Source organism: Mustela nivalis (genome assembly GCF_964662115.1).
Source record: "Mustela nivalis genome assembly, chromosome: 2".
NCBI lineage: Eukaryota > Metazoa > Chordata > Mammalia > Carnivora > Mustelidae > Mustela > Mustela nivalis.
In genome coordinates, this window is record NC_139021.1 from 60,422,405 (window position 1) to 60,438,584 (window position 16,180).

General features: G+C 39.5%; 1 protein-coding gene across 20 annotated transcripts in view; it reads left to right on the plus strand.

The window, feature by feature from the left end:
• The window catches only part of EYA1 (EYA transcriptional coactivator and phosphatase 1), a 362,527-nt gene that overhangs the window by 233,841 nt on the left and 112,506 nt on the right, over positions 1–16,180 (plus strand). For 13 of the 20 annotated variants that reach the window (XM_082721148.1, XM_082721142.1, XM_082721144.1 and 10 more), the window contains one exon: positions 588–725. In XM_082721148.1, the coding sequence (XP_082577274.1) occupies positions 588–725 (138 nt within the window). The remainder of the gene's footprint in view (positions 1–587; positions 726–16,180) is intronic. The other 7 variants (XM_082721150.1, XM_082721152.1, XM_082721149.1 and 4 more) reach the window with 1 other exon arrangement.

The following is a 16,180-nucleotide window of genomic DNA, read 5'->3' on the forward strand; positions in this document are numbered from 1 at the left end:
TTGTGCTTGCTTTCTGGTAGGATCTGGGTATTTGGGAGAAGGCTTTCCCCCTGGCTTGCTTACTTCTGTGCCCATTCTGACTTCAAAATGAGTTGTGTGCTAACATTAACTTTGGGCAGAAAGAGTAAGGAAAAGACAGGGGAGAAAAACGCTACAAGGCAAAAGACTAATCTCTTTTCAGAAAAGAGAATTTTGACACTAATCACCGTGGTGACTTTTGGAATAATTTAGTTAAAGTTTAATTAAGACCATCACCTGACTACAAGAGATGCTCTTTTAATCTCTTATAAAACAAAACTACATATAGACATGATAGCATAGAAGTTAAAATTTATAGAAAATATAAACCAGAAAAACAGGAAAGGACAATGTGAATAATCAGTCAAATCTGTAATACTCCTCTGTTTTTGTTTTTGGTTTTTTCCAATGGAAGTTCTGGTTTTGGGTATTCTAGTCTATGCCTGTACGCCCTTGATAACTGAGATGACATTGGGAAGCATTTGTGACTCAACAACTGGGGGAGTGTTTTTGTGTATTGACCAGCTTTGGAGACGAACAGATAGATAAGCTGTCACTAACTGATTTAGGTGCATTGTGGGCAGGCATCAAGACCGAAGGTGGATTGTCACAGTCTCAGTCGCCCGGACAGACAGGATTTCTCAGCTACGGCACAAGCTTCGGTACCCCTCAACCTGGACAGGCACCCTACAGCTACCAGATGCAAGGTCTGTATACACGCTGACTCTTTTTAACAACCCTGGAGTCCAACAGTGACTTTCTAGACTAGAACCCAGTTGTTGGGTGGAAGTCGTAGATGGGGGCTGAAGGCAGACTGGCCTGAGAGACAAGATAACCTAGTTCTGGTTTGGCTCTTCACTTACTTATTCTCTGGGCCTCTGTTTCCATATTTATGAGATTAAGGGGTTAGACCCAATCATCTCTGAAGTTCTTTTCAAAAAGCTCTGAAATGCTCCCTGAAGTTGAAGTTTTCTGCTTTGGCCTCTGTCCATTCAAAAAGGAATGACAAACCCAAAGTCAATGACGTAAGAGGCTGGAGAGTGAAAAGTGCTCAAACTGTTGGCATTGGACAACCTTTTGATAATGCTGTTGTCTTCAGTGTAATTATCGTAGCTGTACAAGTAGACTGTGTGATAGACGTGAACTAAACGACCTACCAATGATGGAGAGATCAAATCGACAACCACTCCATGCATCTTGGAGGTACTACTTCTAAGAACCAGTTCTTGGGCTCTAATTTTTGAACTGTGGACAGACATAATGTACATGCAAGTCAGATAGAAGAAGAGTTGAAAGTTGAACATTGTCAGTACTGTTTTTAGGAATACATAGGCATAAGTGTGATTAGCAGATCATTATCATGCAAATGTGCCTGAAAAATACCTGAAAGTGGGTCTCCTAATTTAAATAGTCTCCTAATTTACCTCAAATCCTTTCAATCACAATCTACTGCTTACTAGTGCCACTAATTGAATTAATTCCCTTATCCCTGCTTTTTGACTGAAGGTGTTCTTTTTGTATTTTTATCTTTTTAATATCTTTAATCTTAATTTTCATTGCATTAAAATAGTTATTGCAGGTAAATTAGAAAGCAGAATAAAAAATAATTAAAGATCTCATATATTTATTATTACTTTGATATATGTTCTTCCAGATAGGCAGTATGGGACCGTATTGTATAATAGAGTATTGCAACCTGTTATTTTCAGTAACCGTAGATTGTGAATACATTGTAAACATCTTTCCACATCAATAAATTCTATTCTACAGCATCATTTTAATGACTGTGCAGTTTGATAGGTATAGCTTATGTCACTACTCTCCCTTTTATTAGACATCTAGAGCAATAGCATGAGTGTTTACATTCTTAATTACTTCCTTTGAATGAATTTAACTGTGAATTGCTAAGTAAACTGTTTTAGACTCTTAAAGATTTGTTATATATTTACACAAGGAAGGGCTGCATATTAGCATGAACACATTGAATAAAATCTTTTTAAAAAGTGCCATTTTAGCAGGTGCAAGATTTTATTGTTTTCATATACATTTTTTAATTGAGAAGATAAATCATTTTTTCTTTTCATGGCAGTATTCATCTTTGTCTTATTTCATTTATTAAGATTCTTAAACTTTTGTAATATTTTATAGATAGATCTCCAGCTTATCATTTTTAAGTGTGGATTTTTTTTTTTTTTCTGTTCAGTAAACTAAAATTTTATGGGATCAGTTCCATTAATCTTTTCATACTTGGCTTTGCCTTTGGTATAAACATACCTGAATTATATAGGCACCAGGGTGGCTCAGTTGGTTAGGTGCCCAGCTCTTGATTTCGGCTTGGGTCATGATCTCAGAATGGTGAGATCAAGCCCTGCATTGCATGTGTGCTAGGTGTGGAGCCTGCTTAAGATTTTCTCTCTTGGGGCGCCTGGGTGGCTCAGTGGATTAACCCACTGCCTTCGGCTCAGGTCACGATCCCAGTGTCCTGGGATCGAGCCCCACATCGGGCTCTCTGCTCAGTAGGGAGCCTGCTTCCTCCTCTCTCTCTCTGCCTGCCTCTCTGCCTACTTGTGATCTCTCTCTCTGTCAAATAAAATAAATAAAATCTTAAAAAAAAAAAAAAAAAGATTTTCTCTCTTGCTCTCTGCCCCTCCCCCATCCCTCTCTTATACTTTCTCTTAAAGAAAACCTGAATTATAAAGTTTGATATATTTGGTGGCTATAAAATAAAAACCGTCTTACAACAGATAGTATGTGTTATTAGAGGGCTGTTACTGGATCTCTGATTCCAGAACTTTAAAGCTGCCTAGGAAAGGATCAGGTTTCTGCATGTACAACTCCACTGATATTCAGTTGAGTAAAGGAATAAAAGGAAGAGTGATGAAAAGACTATTTTTTAAAAAAATTATCTTATGAATTTATTTGGCAGAGAGAGATCACAAGTAGGCAGAGAGACAGGCAGAGAGAGAGAGAGGAGGAAGCAGGCTCCCCCGAGGAGAGAGCCCGATGTAGGACTCGATCCCAGGACCCTGAGACCACCACCCGAGCTGAAGGCAGAGGCCTAACCCACTGAGACACCCAGGTGCCCCTGAAAAGACTTACTTAATGCATGTAATAGTCCTAAGCCTTGTAATGAAACAAATCGTAAGACAAACAAGGTCCGTTTGCTGGTAGAGCTTTCATTTATGATGGGCAGAGTCTCCTGAGCGCTATGAGAGAAGTACATAGGGCACCCTGGTAGGTTCTGTTCTCTACTGAGCATCCAGGTCTCCTCGAGGAGAAGGTCTTTGGGTCTTGAAGGTGACAAGGAAACAGGTGAAGCATGTCAGAGTGAGAGCTACCTCCAGTGTGTGTGATTTCTGGGCCCAAGCCCATCTTCAGTCTCTTGGCTACCTTTCTACAGTGAGCCAAGTACAGAAATTTCAAGTTAAGTGTTTAGAAACTTATATAGTATGCCAATAGTAAAACTCCTGTTGTTTAAATCAAATAATAATTTCAAGAAATGGGACTTATACTCTCTTTTTTCATCTTCTTCTTTTGCAATACATTAATATTGTATTTTGCTGACTTGTCAGTCCTGGAAGGACTGGGGAAAAAACTGGTCTTATATCTCAGAGACTTTGAGAAACAATGCACTTGAAATTTATTTTTATTCATCCTCTCCTCTCAGATTGAAAGCTTGCACAGCAGAAACAATTCCTAAGGGGACTAACCGGCTATCAGAGTATAAGCATAGTGTTAGAATAGAGAGAAGTATGAAAACGGAGGAGAAAAGACAGTTTGGAGAAGGAAAAGCTATTTATGTTAATGAAGTAAGGACACACGCAGCATGAAATACAGCATTGCTTCTCTGCTCCTAGATTTCATTGCATCTGGGCATATTGGATATTGCATTAAAACGTTTTTGTGTTTTTGTGCAGCCGTTGGTTAGATGGTCTTTCCAGTGGAATTTCAGAACCCATTTTCCATGCTTAAGATATTATTTTATATGGGTATTTCTATAATGGCACTTGACTCAATTTTAGGTTATTAGATATAATACGACTTCCACAGATCAAGCGAGATAATTATATGCTATTAACTTGAAACATGCTAGTGTGATGATGGATAATGATACATAATATGCTATAAACTCCTTATGGCCAGATTTGGATAAATAACGTCTGATTAATATGTATTTCACAAATATTAAGTGCATTATGAAAAATGCCTCACTATTATTAAATGATTTTCTATAGCCAGTTGTGGGAGTCCATTGGCCTTTGAGTATCTTCTCAATATATCTTGCTTTAATATAAAAATTTCTATAATGTCTTATTTTCAAAATTCTCTGAATTCTTTTATTCTTAATGAATAACAGTGATTTTTGTTTATGTCAATCTCATTTTAGAGCTATTAAAAATTCTTAGAATCCTGGAAGAAGCCATATGTATTTTAGTGATTTGGGAGTGTTTTACCTAGCTTTTTCTCCCCAAGATCTTCTCACCTTTAAAATATAAGGTACAATAATTAGTTATTCTACTAGAGATTTAGCTACTAGAATTTCACAACATTAGAAGAAATATTCTAGTAATCTAGATGACTCAGGCTGAAATGTGGTATGTGTGTTCACTGTGTTGTGCTGATATAAAGAGAATGTGCGGTGATCCCTTCTTTGATTCTGGCAGACATGGTAGATCTAGACTAACGGCTCAGTGAAATCTTGCTCTCTGATTAACAGCGTAGGTTCCAGAGTCAGACTGCCTGTTGAACAACCCTGCTGTTGCTGTCAGTGGGCCTTCAGCACAGCCCCTGACTTCACACCTGCTTTCCTTACTTTCAAGTGGGATTACTGTCTTTTCCCATAATGGTGGTGTGAGATATAATTGAGATCATCCAGGTAAATCACTCTGACCAACACAGTAAGGCCTGCAATGATTGTTTTCATTGTTACCGCTCTCATTGTGGTGGTGATGTGGTTACTATTATTACTGCAATTGTCCAGCTTTTTCAAGTAGTTCCAAATTAGGAAGCACTACCTAAATGTTCCTGTTCCCCAGGAGGAAACAAACAGAATATATAAATTTAATATAGACATAGTATACTAAAGATATGTATATGTGTATATATGCACATACATATATATAATTTATATAATTTACATATATATACATATATAAATTCTTTTTTTTGGAGATATATATATATATATATATATACACACATGTGTGTATATATGTTTATTATTGAGACATGTTTATGTCTCAATAATCCAATAAAAAGTTGGAGATATATATACACACATATGTGTGTGTGTGTGTGTATATATATATCTATATCTATATGTGTGTATATATATATATCTATCTCCAACAAAAAGAATTCCAAGAACCCAGTAACCAGGTAAGTATAGGGAAAAAAAAAATTCAGATGTAACTAATGTACTGGCAAAAAGAAAAGTCACTATCCATAAAAGTCAGGCTGTTTGTACATGAGACAAAAACTAAGGGGAGAGACTGGAAGAAAAAGGAACACGAAGAAGAAACCCAGAAGAGAGAAGATGCTGTGTTGGCAAGAGTGGGGACAGACATTGGAAAGTGAAAGCAGTGGGACACACAGAAGGGCTGCTGGCAAAGATAGGAGCTCAGTTCTGCAGAGGTGGAGAGAAGGAGGCATGAACCAACTGTTTATGTCTCAATAATCCCTCTATCATCTCTCTACTTTGAGCAAGAAAATTAGCAAAGGAAGAGGCAGCAGCCATAAACAGCAAATTTTTTATTCAGAAATCAAGGTTAAGGGGGCACCTGGGTGGCTCAGTCAGTTAAGTGTCTACCTTCGGCTCAGGTCATGATCCCAGGGTCCTGGGATCAAGCCCCACATCAGGCTCCCTGCTCAATGGGGAGCCTGCTTCTCCCGCTGCCTCTACCTGCTGCTCCCCCTGCTTGTGCTCTCTCTCTCTGTCAAATAAGTAAATAAAATCTTTGAAAAAATCAAGCTTAAGGAAGAAGATAGGACCATGAGAAACTATGCTACCCAGATGGAAAATTCTAGTTCCCATACATCAAAATAACACTTAATATTTATTCATTATATATACGTGTATATATATAAATATATTGATATTATATATAATATATATAACATTATTCAACAATGATTAATGCCAACAACTATTCTAATTATTTTACACTTGTTGTCTCAATCCTTCTGAAAACCCTGAACAATGACTTTAAAGGATAAAAATTTGAAAATGCCAAAGAATGCCTCAAAATGAGAATGGTTTAGGGGGCACCTGGGTGGCTCAGTGGGTTAAGCCTCTGCCTTCGGCTCAGGTCATGATCTCAGGGTCCTGGGATCGAGCCCCACATCTGGCTCTCTGCTCAGCAGTGAGCCTGCTTCCCCCTCTCTCTGCCTACTTGTGCTCTCTCTCTCTCTGTCAAATAAATAAATAAAATCTTTAAAAAGAAAAAAAAAAAAGAACTCTCAGGCCCTCCTGTGTTGTAACACATCGAAATTATAGTGCCAGTAGAGGAGCCTCTTAGAGAAAACTACAGAAAAAAAGAAAAAAACAAAATGTATTTGCTTACAGTGTATACATTCTGAAGCACAGATTTTCTCTTTAAGTAACCGAGACATTGCATTACACAACTAAGTATATAAATGTTCGAAAATAACATCTCTAGAAAAAAAATTTTCAGATAATTAATTTTTTTTAAAAGATTTTAATCACTTATCAGAGGCAGAGAGGGAGAAGGGTGAGCAGCAGGAAGAGGGAGAAGCAGAGTCCCTGCTAAGCAAGGAGCCAGATGTGGGACTCGATCCCAGGACCCTGGGATTGTGACCTGAGCAGAAGGCAGACACTTAACCGACTGAGCCACCCAAACCTCCTTAGATAATTCATTTCTGAGTACTATTTGTACTTTAACACTTTCACGGTACTTACTGGACAGATTTATTTGGTAATATGTGGGTACGTGCCACTGCCAAGCCTTATGAACTACGTCATTCTTGCTTCCATGTTTGGTTTAGGTGATCTTTCTGGATCCTTCTAGCTTCAGCATTTAGCACTTCTGTTATGGTAGGCTTCCATGGATCATGCACATACCAGATTGTGAACCAAACAAGGATTGAATTTTTGTTTTATATGCACTGATGCTAATGACCCATGATGGGTTTTTTTGTTTTGTTTTGTTTTTTGGTTTTTTTTTGACCCATGATGTTAATAACCTCATGGATTGGGAAATTCGGTAGCCTTTGCTTTTGCTGCAGGATTGCTAGAGAATTCTATTTATCTTTTCTCTGTCTCTCTTTTACCTCCAGTGAAGGATTAGAAACTTGAGTTTAGCTGAGAAAAGCAAAACGTTACTGTTTGTAGACAATGGTAAGGTTCACCCTGAGGAAGCAAAAGCCTTGCTTTTAATTTGATACCTTCTTGCTCCCAGGATCAGCCTCAGTATTTCTGGAAGACACTTTGGAATTGTGTGAGGAGGTTTTCCATCACACACCATTGAAAAAGTCTGTGCAAATTAGCTGAATGGATGAGTATGTATGGACGTAGGGTGCCTGGAGACTTTGGGTCAATGAGCCAGGTGGTGTAGGGAATGTCTCCAATGCTGCTAGCCAGTCTGAGTGCACTGAGATGGTGAAGCGAGGGTGTTGTGTGTGCCTGTGTGTGTTGGAGGAAGGAGGAGTATCTATGAGTAAGGATTTGTCCATGTAAAAATCCTCCCAGGAGAAACTGCTTCGACATTTGGCTTACTGACCAATTTCCCAGAATATCTGCTCAGTTTGTCATAAACTCGTTTTATTCACGCTTTTATGTACAAAAGGCAATTGACCTGAAATCAAGCTGTTTTTTTTTAAACACACGTTCCAGAGTTGTTGCTTGCATCGCCCTTCCCTTACCCCTGCATTCCATACAGTATAGGCTCAGAGTTCTGTCTAGCACAGAAAAGAAGAAACCGCATTCATAATTTGGAGGGTGAGTCACTTACAGAAAATGACAGTTTGTTTGGCAGTTTATTTAAGGTGAGGAAGTGTAAACATTTTCACACAAAAAAAAAACTAAAATCAGACTGGTTCAATGAACTGAACCTCAGCTTTGAGGAAAACCCAGTGTTCCATGATAACTTGGTCCTGTTGATTCTTGATGGTTACAGGCAGTCATCGTCTTTACTCATATTTTCATCTCTGGTATCAGTTATAGAATATGCAAATGTCTGTTAAAGGTGGAGAGGTCAATGCCATAAAGAAGCCTAGAGATTAAGATTGAGGACCTTCGCTCTCTCCATTTGGAGAAGTGATTTTGGAATTTAGCCTAATAAAAATCTTGGTTAGTGTGTGATCGTGGTTTGTTCAAAGCAATCTTCCCTTGTGTTCATGCTCGTTGGAGGAGCTGGTTGGGGGCATCGCAGAATGAGAGTGGGGGTATCCAATGCTTTTTCTGAGTGTTTTATTGCCCCAGAATAGTAGTTGTGGTGTGGGGCATTCCTGTCATTCTGCACCAGGAGGGTGTCAGGATTGGCCGTGATAGATAGGAGGGGCTACCCAGATACACACGCCTGAAAACTGGAGGACCCTGGAAACTTCGCTTTGTTTATTTTCCTTAGGCTTTATTGCTCTCCCTTAGAGAAGAAAATAACACAAATTCTGACCGCCTCTTTGTATATGGTGTTGTTCATTCTGTTAAAGAGATCGGGGTTTAAACCCGTGAGGAAGAACAAAAGGAGGGCAGGGGTTTGTTCAAAGGTATGTGGCAGGGCTCACGATTGTGCAGCTTTCCACACTGCCTTATCTGGGGCTCATTATCCAGTGGAAATGATCTAATAATAACCTAATGAGGGAAACCATCCTTATTTCCTTTGTTCTGCCCGTCCAGGGCTTTTTAAACATATAGCTGAAGTGTTTCCATGTATGAGTCATTTAGAAGCTCAAAACTGCTTAGTAAAATGTACTTTGAAAGTTTTTCATTGCCCATAGAAATGGTATTTTTCTAAAAGAAAAAAATAGCAAACTCCAAACTGCATGGTTTTAAGGAACCTTTTTTAGAATCTGTTATGATAAAAGCAGTTGAGATATATACTTTCTGACATGAAAGGACATGTTACAGTTAGAATTGCAGAATCACTCCTGCAGCGTGTGCTGGTGTTCAGAATTTCTCCTTAATTTCTTTGCCAGTCCACTCACATTGATATTGTAGTTCATGGCCTTTTTGCATTCTAGGACTTTTTTATGCTTACGTTGATTTTTTAAAGTAATGTTCCATTTTAGCTCTTTTGGCATCTTGTGTTATTTCAACTAAGGGGTATTGAAAAACCAAATTTTGTTGAAATCCAGCTGTCGCCATAAGTCATCAGTGATCAGTACCCAATTTGTTTTTTATAGGGATTGTTAAAGTATATAGAACTAGATCAAGAAAGGTAAATGCAAAGGCTTTCCAGTTCTTATTGCCTAAGTTAAAAACGCTCTTTGGAATATAAAAACTGTTACCGGGATAAAAAGGAAAGCTTGGTCGCTGAAAATCCTTCTTGTAAGAAAGGGGGGAAACTTTGGTGTTAAATAACCCATCTGGCTTTCAGAGGCTTGTCCCCGGGGAGTTGTGCTAACTTCTGCCACATAGATCGCGCCCGATGATGGACATAGCCCATGGCAAAGAGGCCAGGGAAGGAAAGCAAATGGACTTCTGTGAAAATACACGAGGGGCGAATAGCATCCTGCTTGCCGAGGAAGTGCTAGGAAACACTCTCAGACATGGGGAGTACAGACAGGCCCCAGCAGGTCCCAGCATTCTTAGGTTGGCTGGGATTCTGGTTTTTAATGTGAGTCCTTGTTCTCTGTGAAGTAGACCTTTGACCTACATGTTAGCCTTTTCTTTTCCTAAGCGTTTTGAAGTTCTAGTTGGGCAGTATTCTCCAGGTTAAATCACATCCGAAACTTCGATACTTTAAATTATGGAGTGTGTCAATATCACTTATGTTCTTAATATGTTCACTTTGTAGGGGTTTATTAATCAAGGTTCTGAGAGGTTGGCTTATTTTTAAACTATAGTTGCTTAGTACATAGAATGATGTAGCCTGCACCGGGCCTTCTAGCAAGACTGTTTCATGTTTGTTACGGTTGACGAGACCACCACCCTTCTCTGTAGGAACCCCTGACAGTGACAAGAGGAAAGCAAAATCCTTGTGATCCATGGTCTGTGGGCATCTTTATATAATGTGCTTTTCAAATTACTTGCTAGCCTACAGGAGAGTTATAAGGAAGAAGTCTTTTAGAAATGAGATGATTTGATGGCAAAGGTATTCATTAAATTTTTCAGGTGCCTTTGTCTCTACCATCTGCGATGTTAGTGTAACCAGAAATTAAGGCCACATTTCAGAATATTCAATTCACTTTCAATGTCACTGAATCAGAAAATCTGAACCGTGGGGTATGGCATGGTACAGTGACCTGAAAGTGGAGACAGTGGTTCTTCCCTAACTGAGAATCCTTTTGCATGAGAGAAAGTAGCTTCACCCTGCTTCTTGGCAAAGGAGAAGGATCCCTGCCTCAGCTACCTCACTGTCTGATGGTGGAAATAACCAGAGAAAAAATGGGGTGGAAATACCAAAATATAAATGGACTGTAAAAACATAGAATATTATTGCATTCTGAATATGAAATTTCTCATATGCAAGCAAGACTCTTAATTTCATTATATACCCACAGGATGCCAATATCTGAGCTAATAGTAGCCTCTTAGGAGGCCCATGTTTGTGTGGTAAGATCAGTGTTCTATTAGGACACCTGTGTGGTATTTATAGGGATGTGACATCCTTGTATCATCTCTGGGATCCAGTGGTACGGAACATCTAAAACTGGTGAGATTTTATAAGCTGTTCAAAATCCATGAAGTTTAATCAGTTTAAAATCTTGTTTGATCATTTTAAAAAGCAAAACAAAACAGAGGGCACCTGGGTGGCTCAGTCCGTTAAGCGGTTGGTTTGGCTCAGATCATGATCCCAGGATCCTGGAATTGAGCCCCCACATCCGCCTCTCTGCTCAGCGGGGAGTCTGCTTCTTCCTCTACCCCTCCCCCCAACTCATGCTCTCTCTCAAATAAATAAAACTTAAAAATAAATTTTAAAAATCTTACTTGATTTAAAACACTCATAGATTTTCTTTTTGGAGATTTAGAAATATTTTAAATCCTTCCAGAAGGGTGTTTATTCAAGCCTGAATTTAATTTTCGTTAATTTAAATCTAAAGTAGTGTCTGTAATCTAGTGTTTAAAGATAAGCCTTTATACACCATCTAGTTTAACAAAAAAAAAAAAAAACACTAAAGTGTGTGTTCTTTAGATAAAATCTGAGAACTAAGCTGTTATTAATTTGTTTCTCCTTTCCCTCTTTTTTTTTTTTTCCACTGCTGAACAAATAAGGAAGTTGAAACATGTTTTTCTCTTGTGATGTCTATTGGCTTTCAAGTTGCCCTTCCAAAGTGCCCATAATTACCACCATCATCACCAAAAAAAAAAAAAAAAAAAAAAAAAAGTGATTAAAAGTCTTCCTCCAGTCCATACACCTGATTTTTAGGACAGGTGTATTATTACCAGGCCCTTTTGTCACTTACCACACTGAACTAAAATTCTCAAGCACTGGTTCTCACATGAGCCTGGATGAAACCCTTCAAAGACATGAATCAGCCATGGCTTCTCCGTTCTCCATGTGAGGCAGGCAGGAGAAGTACCACACAGAAATCTAAGGAACAAAGGACAGAAGCAAGACTAGCAAAGAGGCAAATTCTGTGGCTTCCATTAGCAAGCTGGGATTCCCAGAAAGTGAAATCCGTGCAGAGACGACTTGTCAGGGAAAGCTTATTGGAAAGCTAGGACTTGAACCAGGCCTTGCCGGATGATGAGAAACAGACTGTTAGAGGGAAGCAGGAGAGGAGAGGAGCAGGAATGAGTCTGACGTGTTCCCAGGATCCCAGGGATCCCGTCCTGAGTTAATACAGCAGACTATGGATGAAGGAGCTTAGGCAGTATCCCTCCCAAACTCTCCTCTCCAAACCTCATGTCCCTTCTCCGGGCCCAGTTTTATGCACATACATGTCCTTAACATGTGTGTCAGCTTCTCCCTCACCCCCTCTACCCTCTCAGGTTTCCTGTGCCACAATATGTTCCTGTTGGCATGTTCAATGTCCAGATTCTTGGGTTTTTCAGTTAGAGAATGCCATGTCTTTTCCTGAACAGTTAATCTTTTCTGAAATGATCAAGAAACTTCTTTCATCTAATTTTCGTCTCTCCCCCTGCTTTTCTGAGAATGTTTCACTCTCTGATCTTCTCCTTTGGGCACTTTTCCCTCACTGTATGCCAGGAACACACTACTTGTTTGTTTGTTTGTTTGTTTGTTTTGTACAATTGTATTTTCCTTCCCAAACTAACCTGGTGCTTTCATTCACTTGAGTAGCTTTGTGTCTTAGAGGTGTTCTGAAAGGAAAAATGATCTCAGTGTTCTTTTCTTTTCCCCTCTCTGCCAAAAAAAGTATTGCTGTGATTTTTCACAATAGTGAACTATTTAAGTAGATAAGATTTTTGTCTTAACAACTGGGTAGGAAGTTTCCTCCACTGCCACCCTGCTTGAAGCGTAACTTAATTCCAAACTGTACCAAGAATTAATACTGTGCATTACTGGACCTTCACTTGAACCTATCCCTGTCAAACTCCCTAATTAAGAAATAATGAGTTCTAAGTGGGAATTCTTTCTACTTTGGCGAATTTTTGTAATGTTCTGTTATATAAAATACACAGCATTTTATTTTACAATATATTTGCTCTTTTATTTACCTAGAAGTGGCTTTTCACATATAGTGGTTTGTCTCTAGGAAGGAGAATATTTTTAGTTTTTTTTGATAAAGAAATTCTGAATATTAAGCCTAGTTCTCTGACCTAAGGTAAAAGTGAAGACTCATGAATCAAACAGAAACTCGCAGCAGATGGATCCTCAAACGGACAAAGGAGGTCTGTTTTCCCTCGTCGCGTCTTGCCCTCTCTCCCCCTCCGGCATCCATGTTCAAGCCTGGGGTAGGGAAGCCTTCTCCACAAAAGTGCCTCTCCTGCCGGGGCTGCTCAGAGTAGAAAGTGGGTTTCGCAGTGACACACTGAAACTTTCTCCGGAGCATCGAGGTGGTTCTGTTGCCGTTGCTTTCTGGTGTTCTGGCCTGGTGAAATTCATCGGATGGTATGGGCACCAGATCTGCCTGGGATCAGCTGTCGCCTTGGAACCCTCACCTCCCTTTACGAGCTCTCCCACAGCTTGAGGACCCAAACTTCCCCTAAACAGTCTCCTTAAAGCTTCCACTCTAGAAATGCTTGGTGAGTGTGATTCCTTTCTTAGAGGAAAAAAGCAAGCCTGTACTGGTTACGTGTTTCTGAAGCGACTACGAAGACACCCACTGAATTGGTATAAAACACAGTCGCAGTTACTTGAGGTGTTTGATAAACCTGTGGCTTTTTAGGTCAAACCCTCCCTCTTCTACCTCAGTGAGATGGTTGGTGATTCCTCTGTCTAATGCGGGGTGTAGACATGTGCCTTTTAACAGACGCCTCCTGACAATTGCCTAGCATTTGGCTGTAGGTTGGATATGCTAAAAAATAATTTTTTCCAAGATCTTCTCCAACCCCTCCCCACCACCACCACCCTGGTCCCAATTGCTTTGAGAGGTAATCTACTGTGGGGATTAGAAACCTAGCCTCTGGGGCCAGGTGGCCCAGGATACTCTTCATAATCTTTGGTGGTTTGCCCATCTGTAAAGTGGGGTGTAAGTTCTCCTCTCACAGGGCAGTTAGGAGGGCCCAGGGAGCTGTAACATGGAAACTACTGGCTCAGAGCCAGCACTTAGTAACCTTTAAGTGCTATCAGTTGTTCTTATGTACATCTATTTTGCTTCTGATGTTTTTCTTAGTCCTGTAGAAAACTAGAGTGGATTTCAGGGCTTCTATAAAGCTGTATAGAGAAGGTAAGAGGGTGTGAGAGAGCATTGTGTAGACTCTGAAACCAGACGGAGCTGGGTTCAATTTCACTTTTACCCCATTAAAGCTGTATGATCTTGACCTAACCCTCTGTTTCCTTACTTGCAACGTGGGAATATTAATACTGCCCATAGTATCAAGCTGTTGGATTTAGATAAAGCATATAACAGAGGAACACACTCCTAGCACATAGTAAGTACTCAGGGACATTGGCGATCTTTACTGTTAATCTAGTTTGTATTCTGGTTATGTTTGTATGGGTTGACTACAAACATCCAATTCTATAAGCTCTAAGATTTCTTTTTAGCTTGTTTAATAGGGAAGGGACTAATGAGTTTAAATGTAATTATTATTTGAGGCTGGCTCAGTCAGTTGTGTCCGACTCTTGATTTAGACTCAGATCATGATCTCAAGGCCCTGAGATCAAGCTCCGTCCACATGGGCTCTGTGCTCAATGGAGAGTTTGCCTCTCCCTCTCCTATCCCCTGTCCTCCCCTTCCTGCAGGTGTGTTCTCTCACAAATTAAATAAAATCTTTTTAAAAAAATGAGTCTTTAATTTGTATCAATTTTCTAATTTTTTTTAAAGATTTTATTTATTTATTTGACAGAGAGAGCTCACAAGTAGACGGAGAGGCAGGCAGAGAGAGAGAGAAAGAGAGAAAGGGAAGCAGGCCCCCTGCTGAGCAGAGAGCCCGATGTGGGACTTGATCCCAGGACCCTGAGATCATGACCTGAGCTGAAGGCAGTGGCTTAACCCACTGAGCCACCCAGGCGCCCTGTATCAATTTTCTAATTAATTAATACTAGTTAGCTTAAAATACTGATGAGTAGTCCTAGATGTATATAAATATATATAAATTTGTGTGCCTATTATATAAATTTATACAATAAATTATACACAAACGTACAAATGTAAATATATCAATATATGTTATACATGTAAGTTATATATAAATTTATATAATAGAAATATATAATGTATCTAAGTATATATAAATTTATATAATACTATGTATACATTACAGAGGTAGGTAGCTAGGTAGGTAGGTAGGCAGATAGACAGACGGGAGATTCAGTAATCCAGGCTTAGGAGGAAAGAGAAGAGGGGAATATGGGGAAGGTGTTTGAGAAGAAAGGTTTCTAGTCCATGCTGAGTTATGAAGTTGATGAGATATTAGTCAGGATACAATGGGGAGGAGGTAAGAGGTGCAAGAAGCCATCTTAAGAGAACCACATGTTGCTTCATTTGTGTGAAGTTAGGTTGGAATGTGTATCTGGTTGGGTTGGGTTGAGGTTCCTGAGACCAAACCAGAGCAGTCCGAAAGATAGACTGGAACCAGACCAGGGTCTAATAAATAAGCTCTGGGAAGGAGTTTGAATTTTATCCTGAGGGCAAGAGGAAGCCACTAACAGTTCCGTGAAAAACCAAACCAAACCAAACAAAAAAAAAACAGGGGAGTGAGAAGATCAGATAGGCACATTAGAGAAGATCTTCTACCTTTGTGGAAAATGAACTGGAGAGAGCCGGAAGATGGGCAGGAAACCAGTCAAGCAGGCTGTTGCAGAAAGCCAGTGCTGGTGGCCTAGACTGACAGTTAGCTGCCTTCTTTGCCTAAGTCCTACATGAAGGCAGGTGGTGTGGCCCTACAGATCCAAAGCTGGTGGTGAAAAATGAGTATTGCCTGAGCCTGAGTCCCTAGTGTGTACCCCTCTCCCTGAAGTAACTTAGACCCTTTTGGAAGTTGCATTAAGTCTCCTAGGCCTCAGGAGTGCCATTAAAGCCTGCTGCAGTGTACTAAATGGAATGGAATCTCGGCCAGCTGTCAGCCAGTAAATGACTATAACTTATGTTGAATTCCAGCTAATGTATAGCCTTAGAAGTAGCATTAAGTCTGGAAAGTCACTTGGGTACCATTTCAAGTACTGAACTGTGATTTACTTGGTCATACCTCAGTGGCCTGTATGTGCCAATATAGCTTCCGTGGCCTTTTCTACTTTGTTCCAGGGAATAACTTATGGAATGAAAACACCCATTTTAAAAATATATTTTCTATATCGTACTCATTTTCTTGGTGGATAGGGATTGTTGAGGTCAGTATTTATTGTTCAAAAATGTGTAGTATAAATGAAAGTAGCAAGTCATAACCTAGAAATGTGCAGTTTTAAATGAAAGTAAC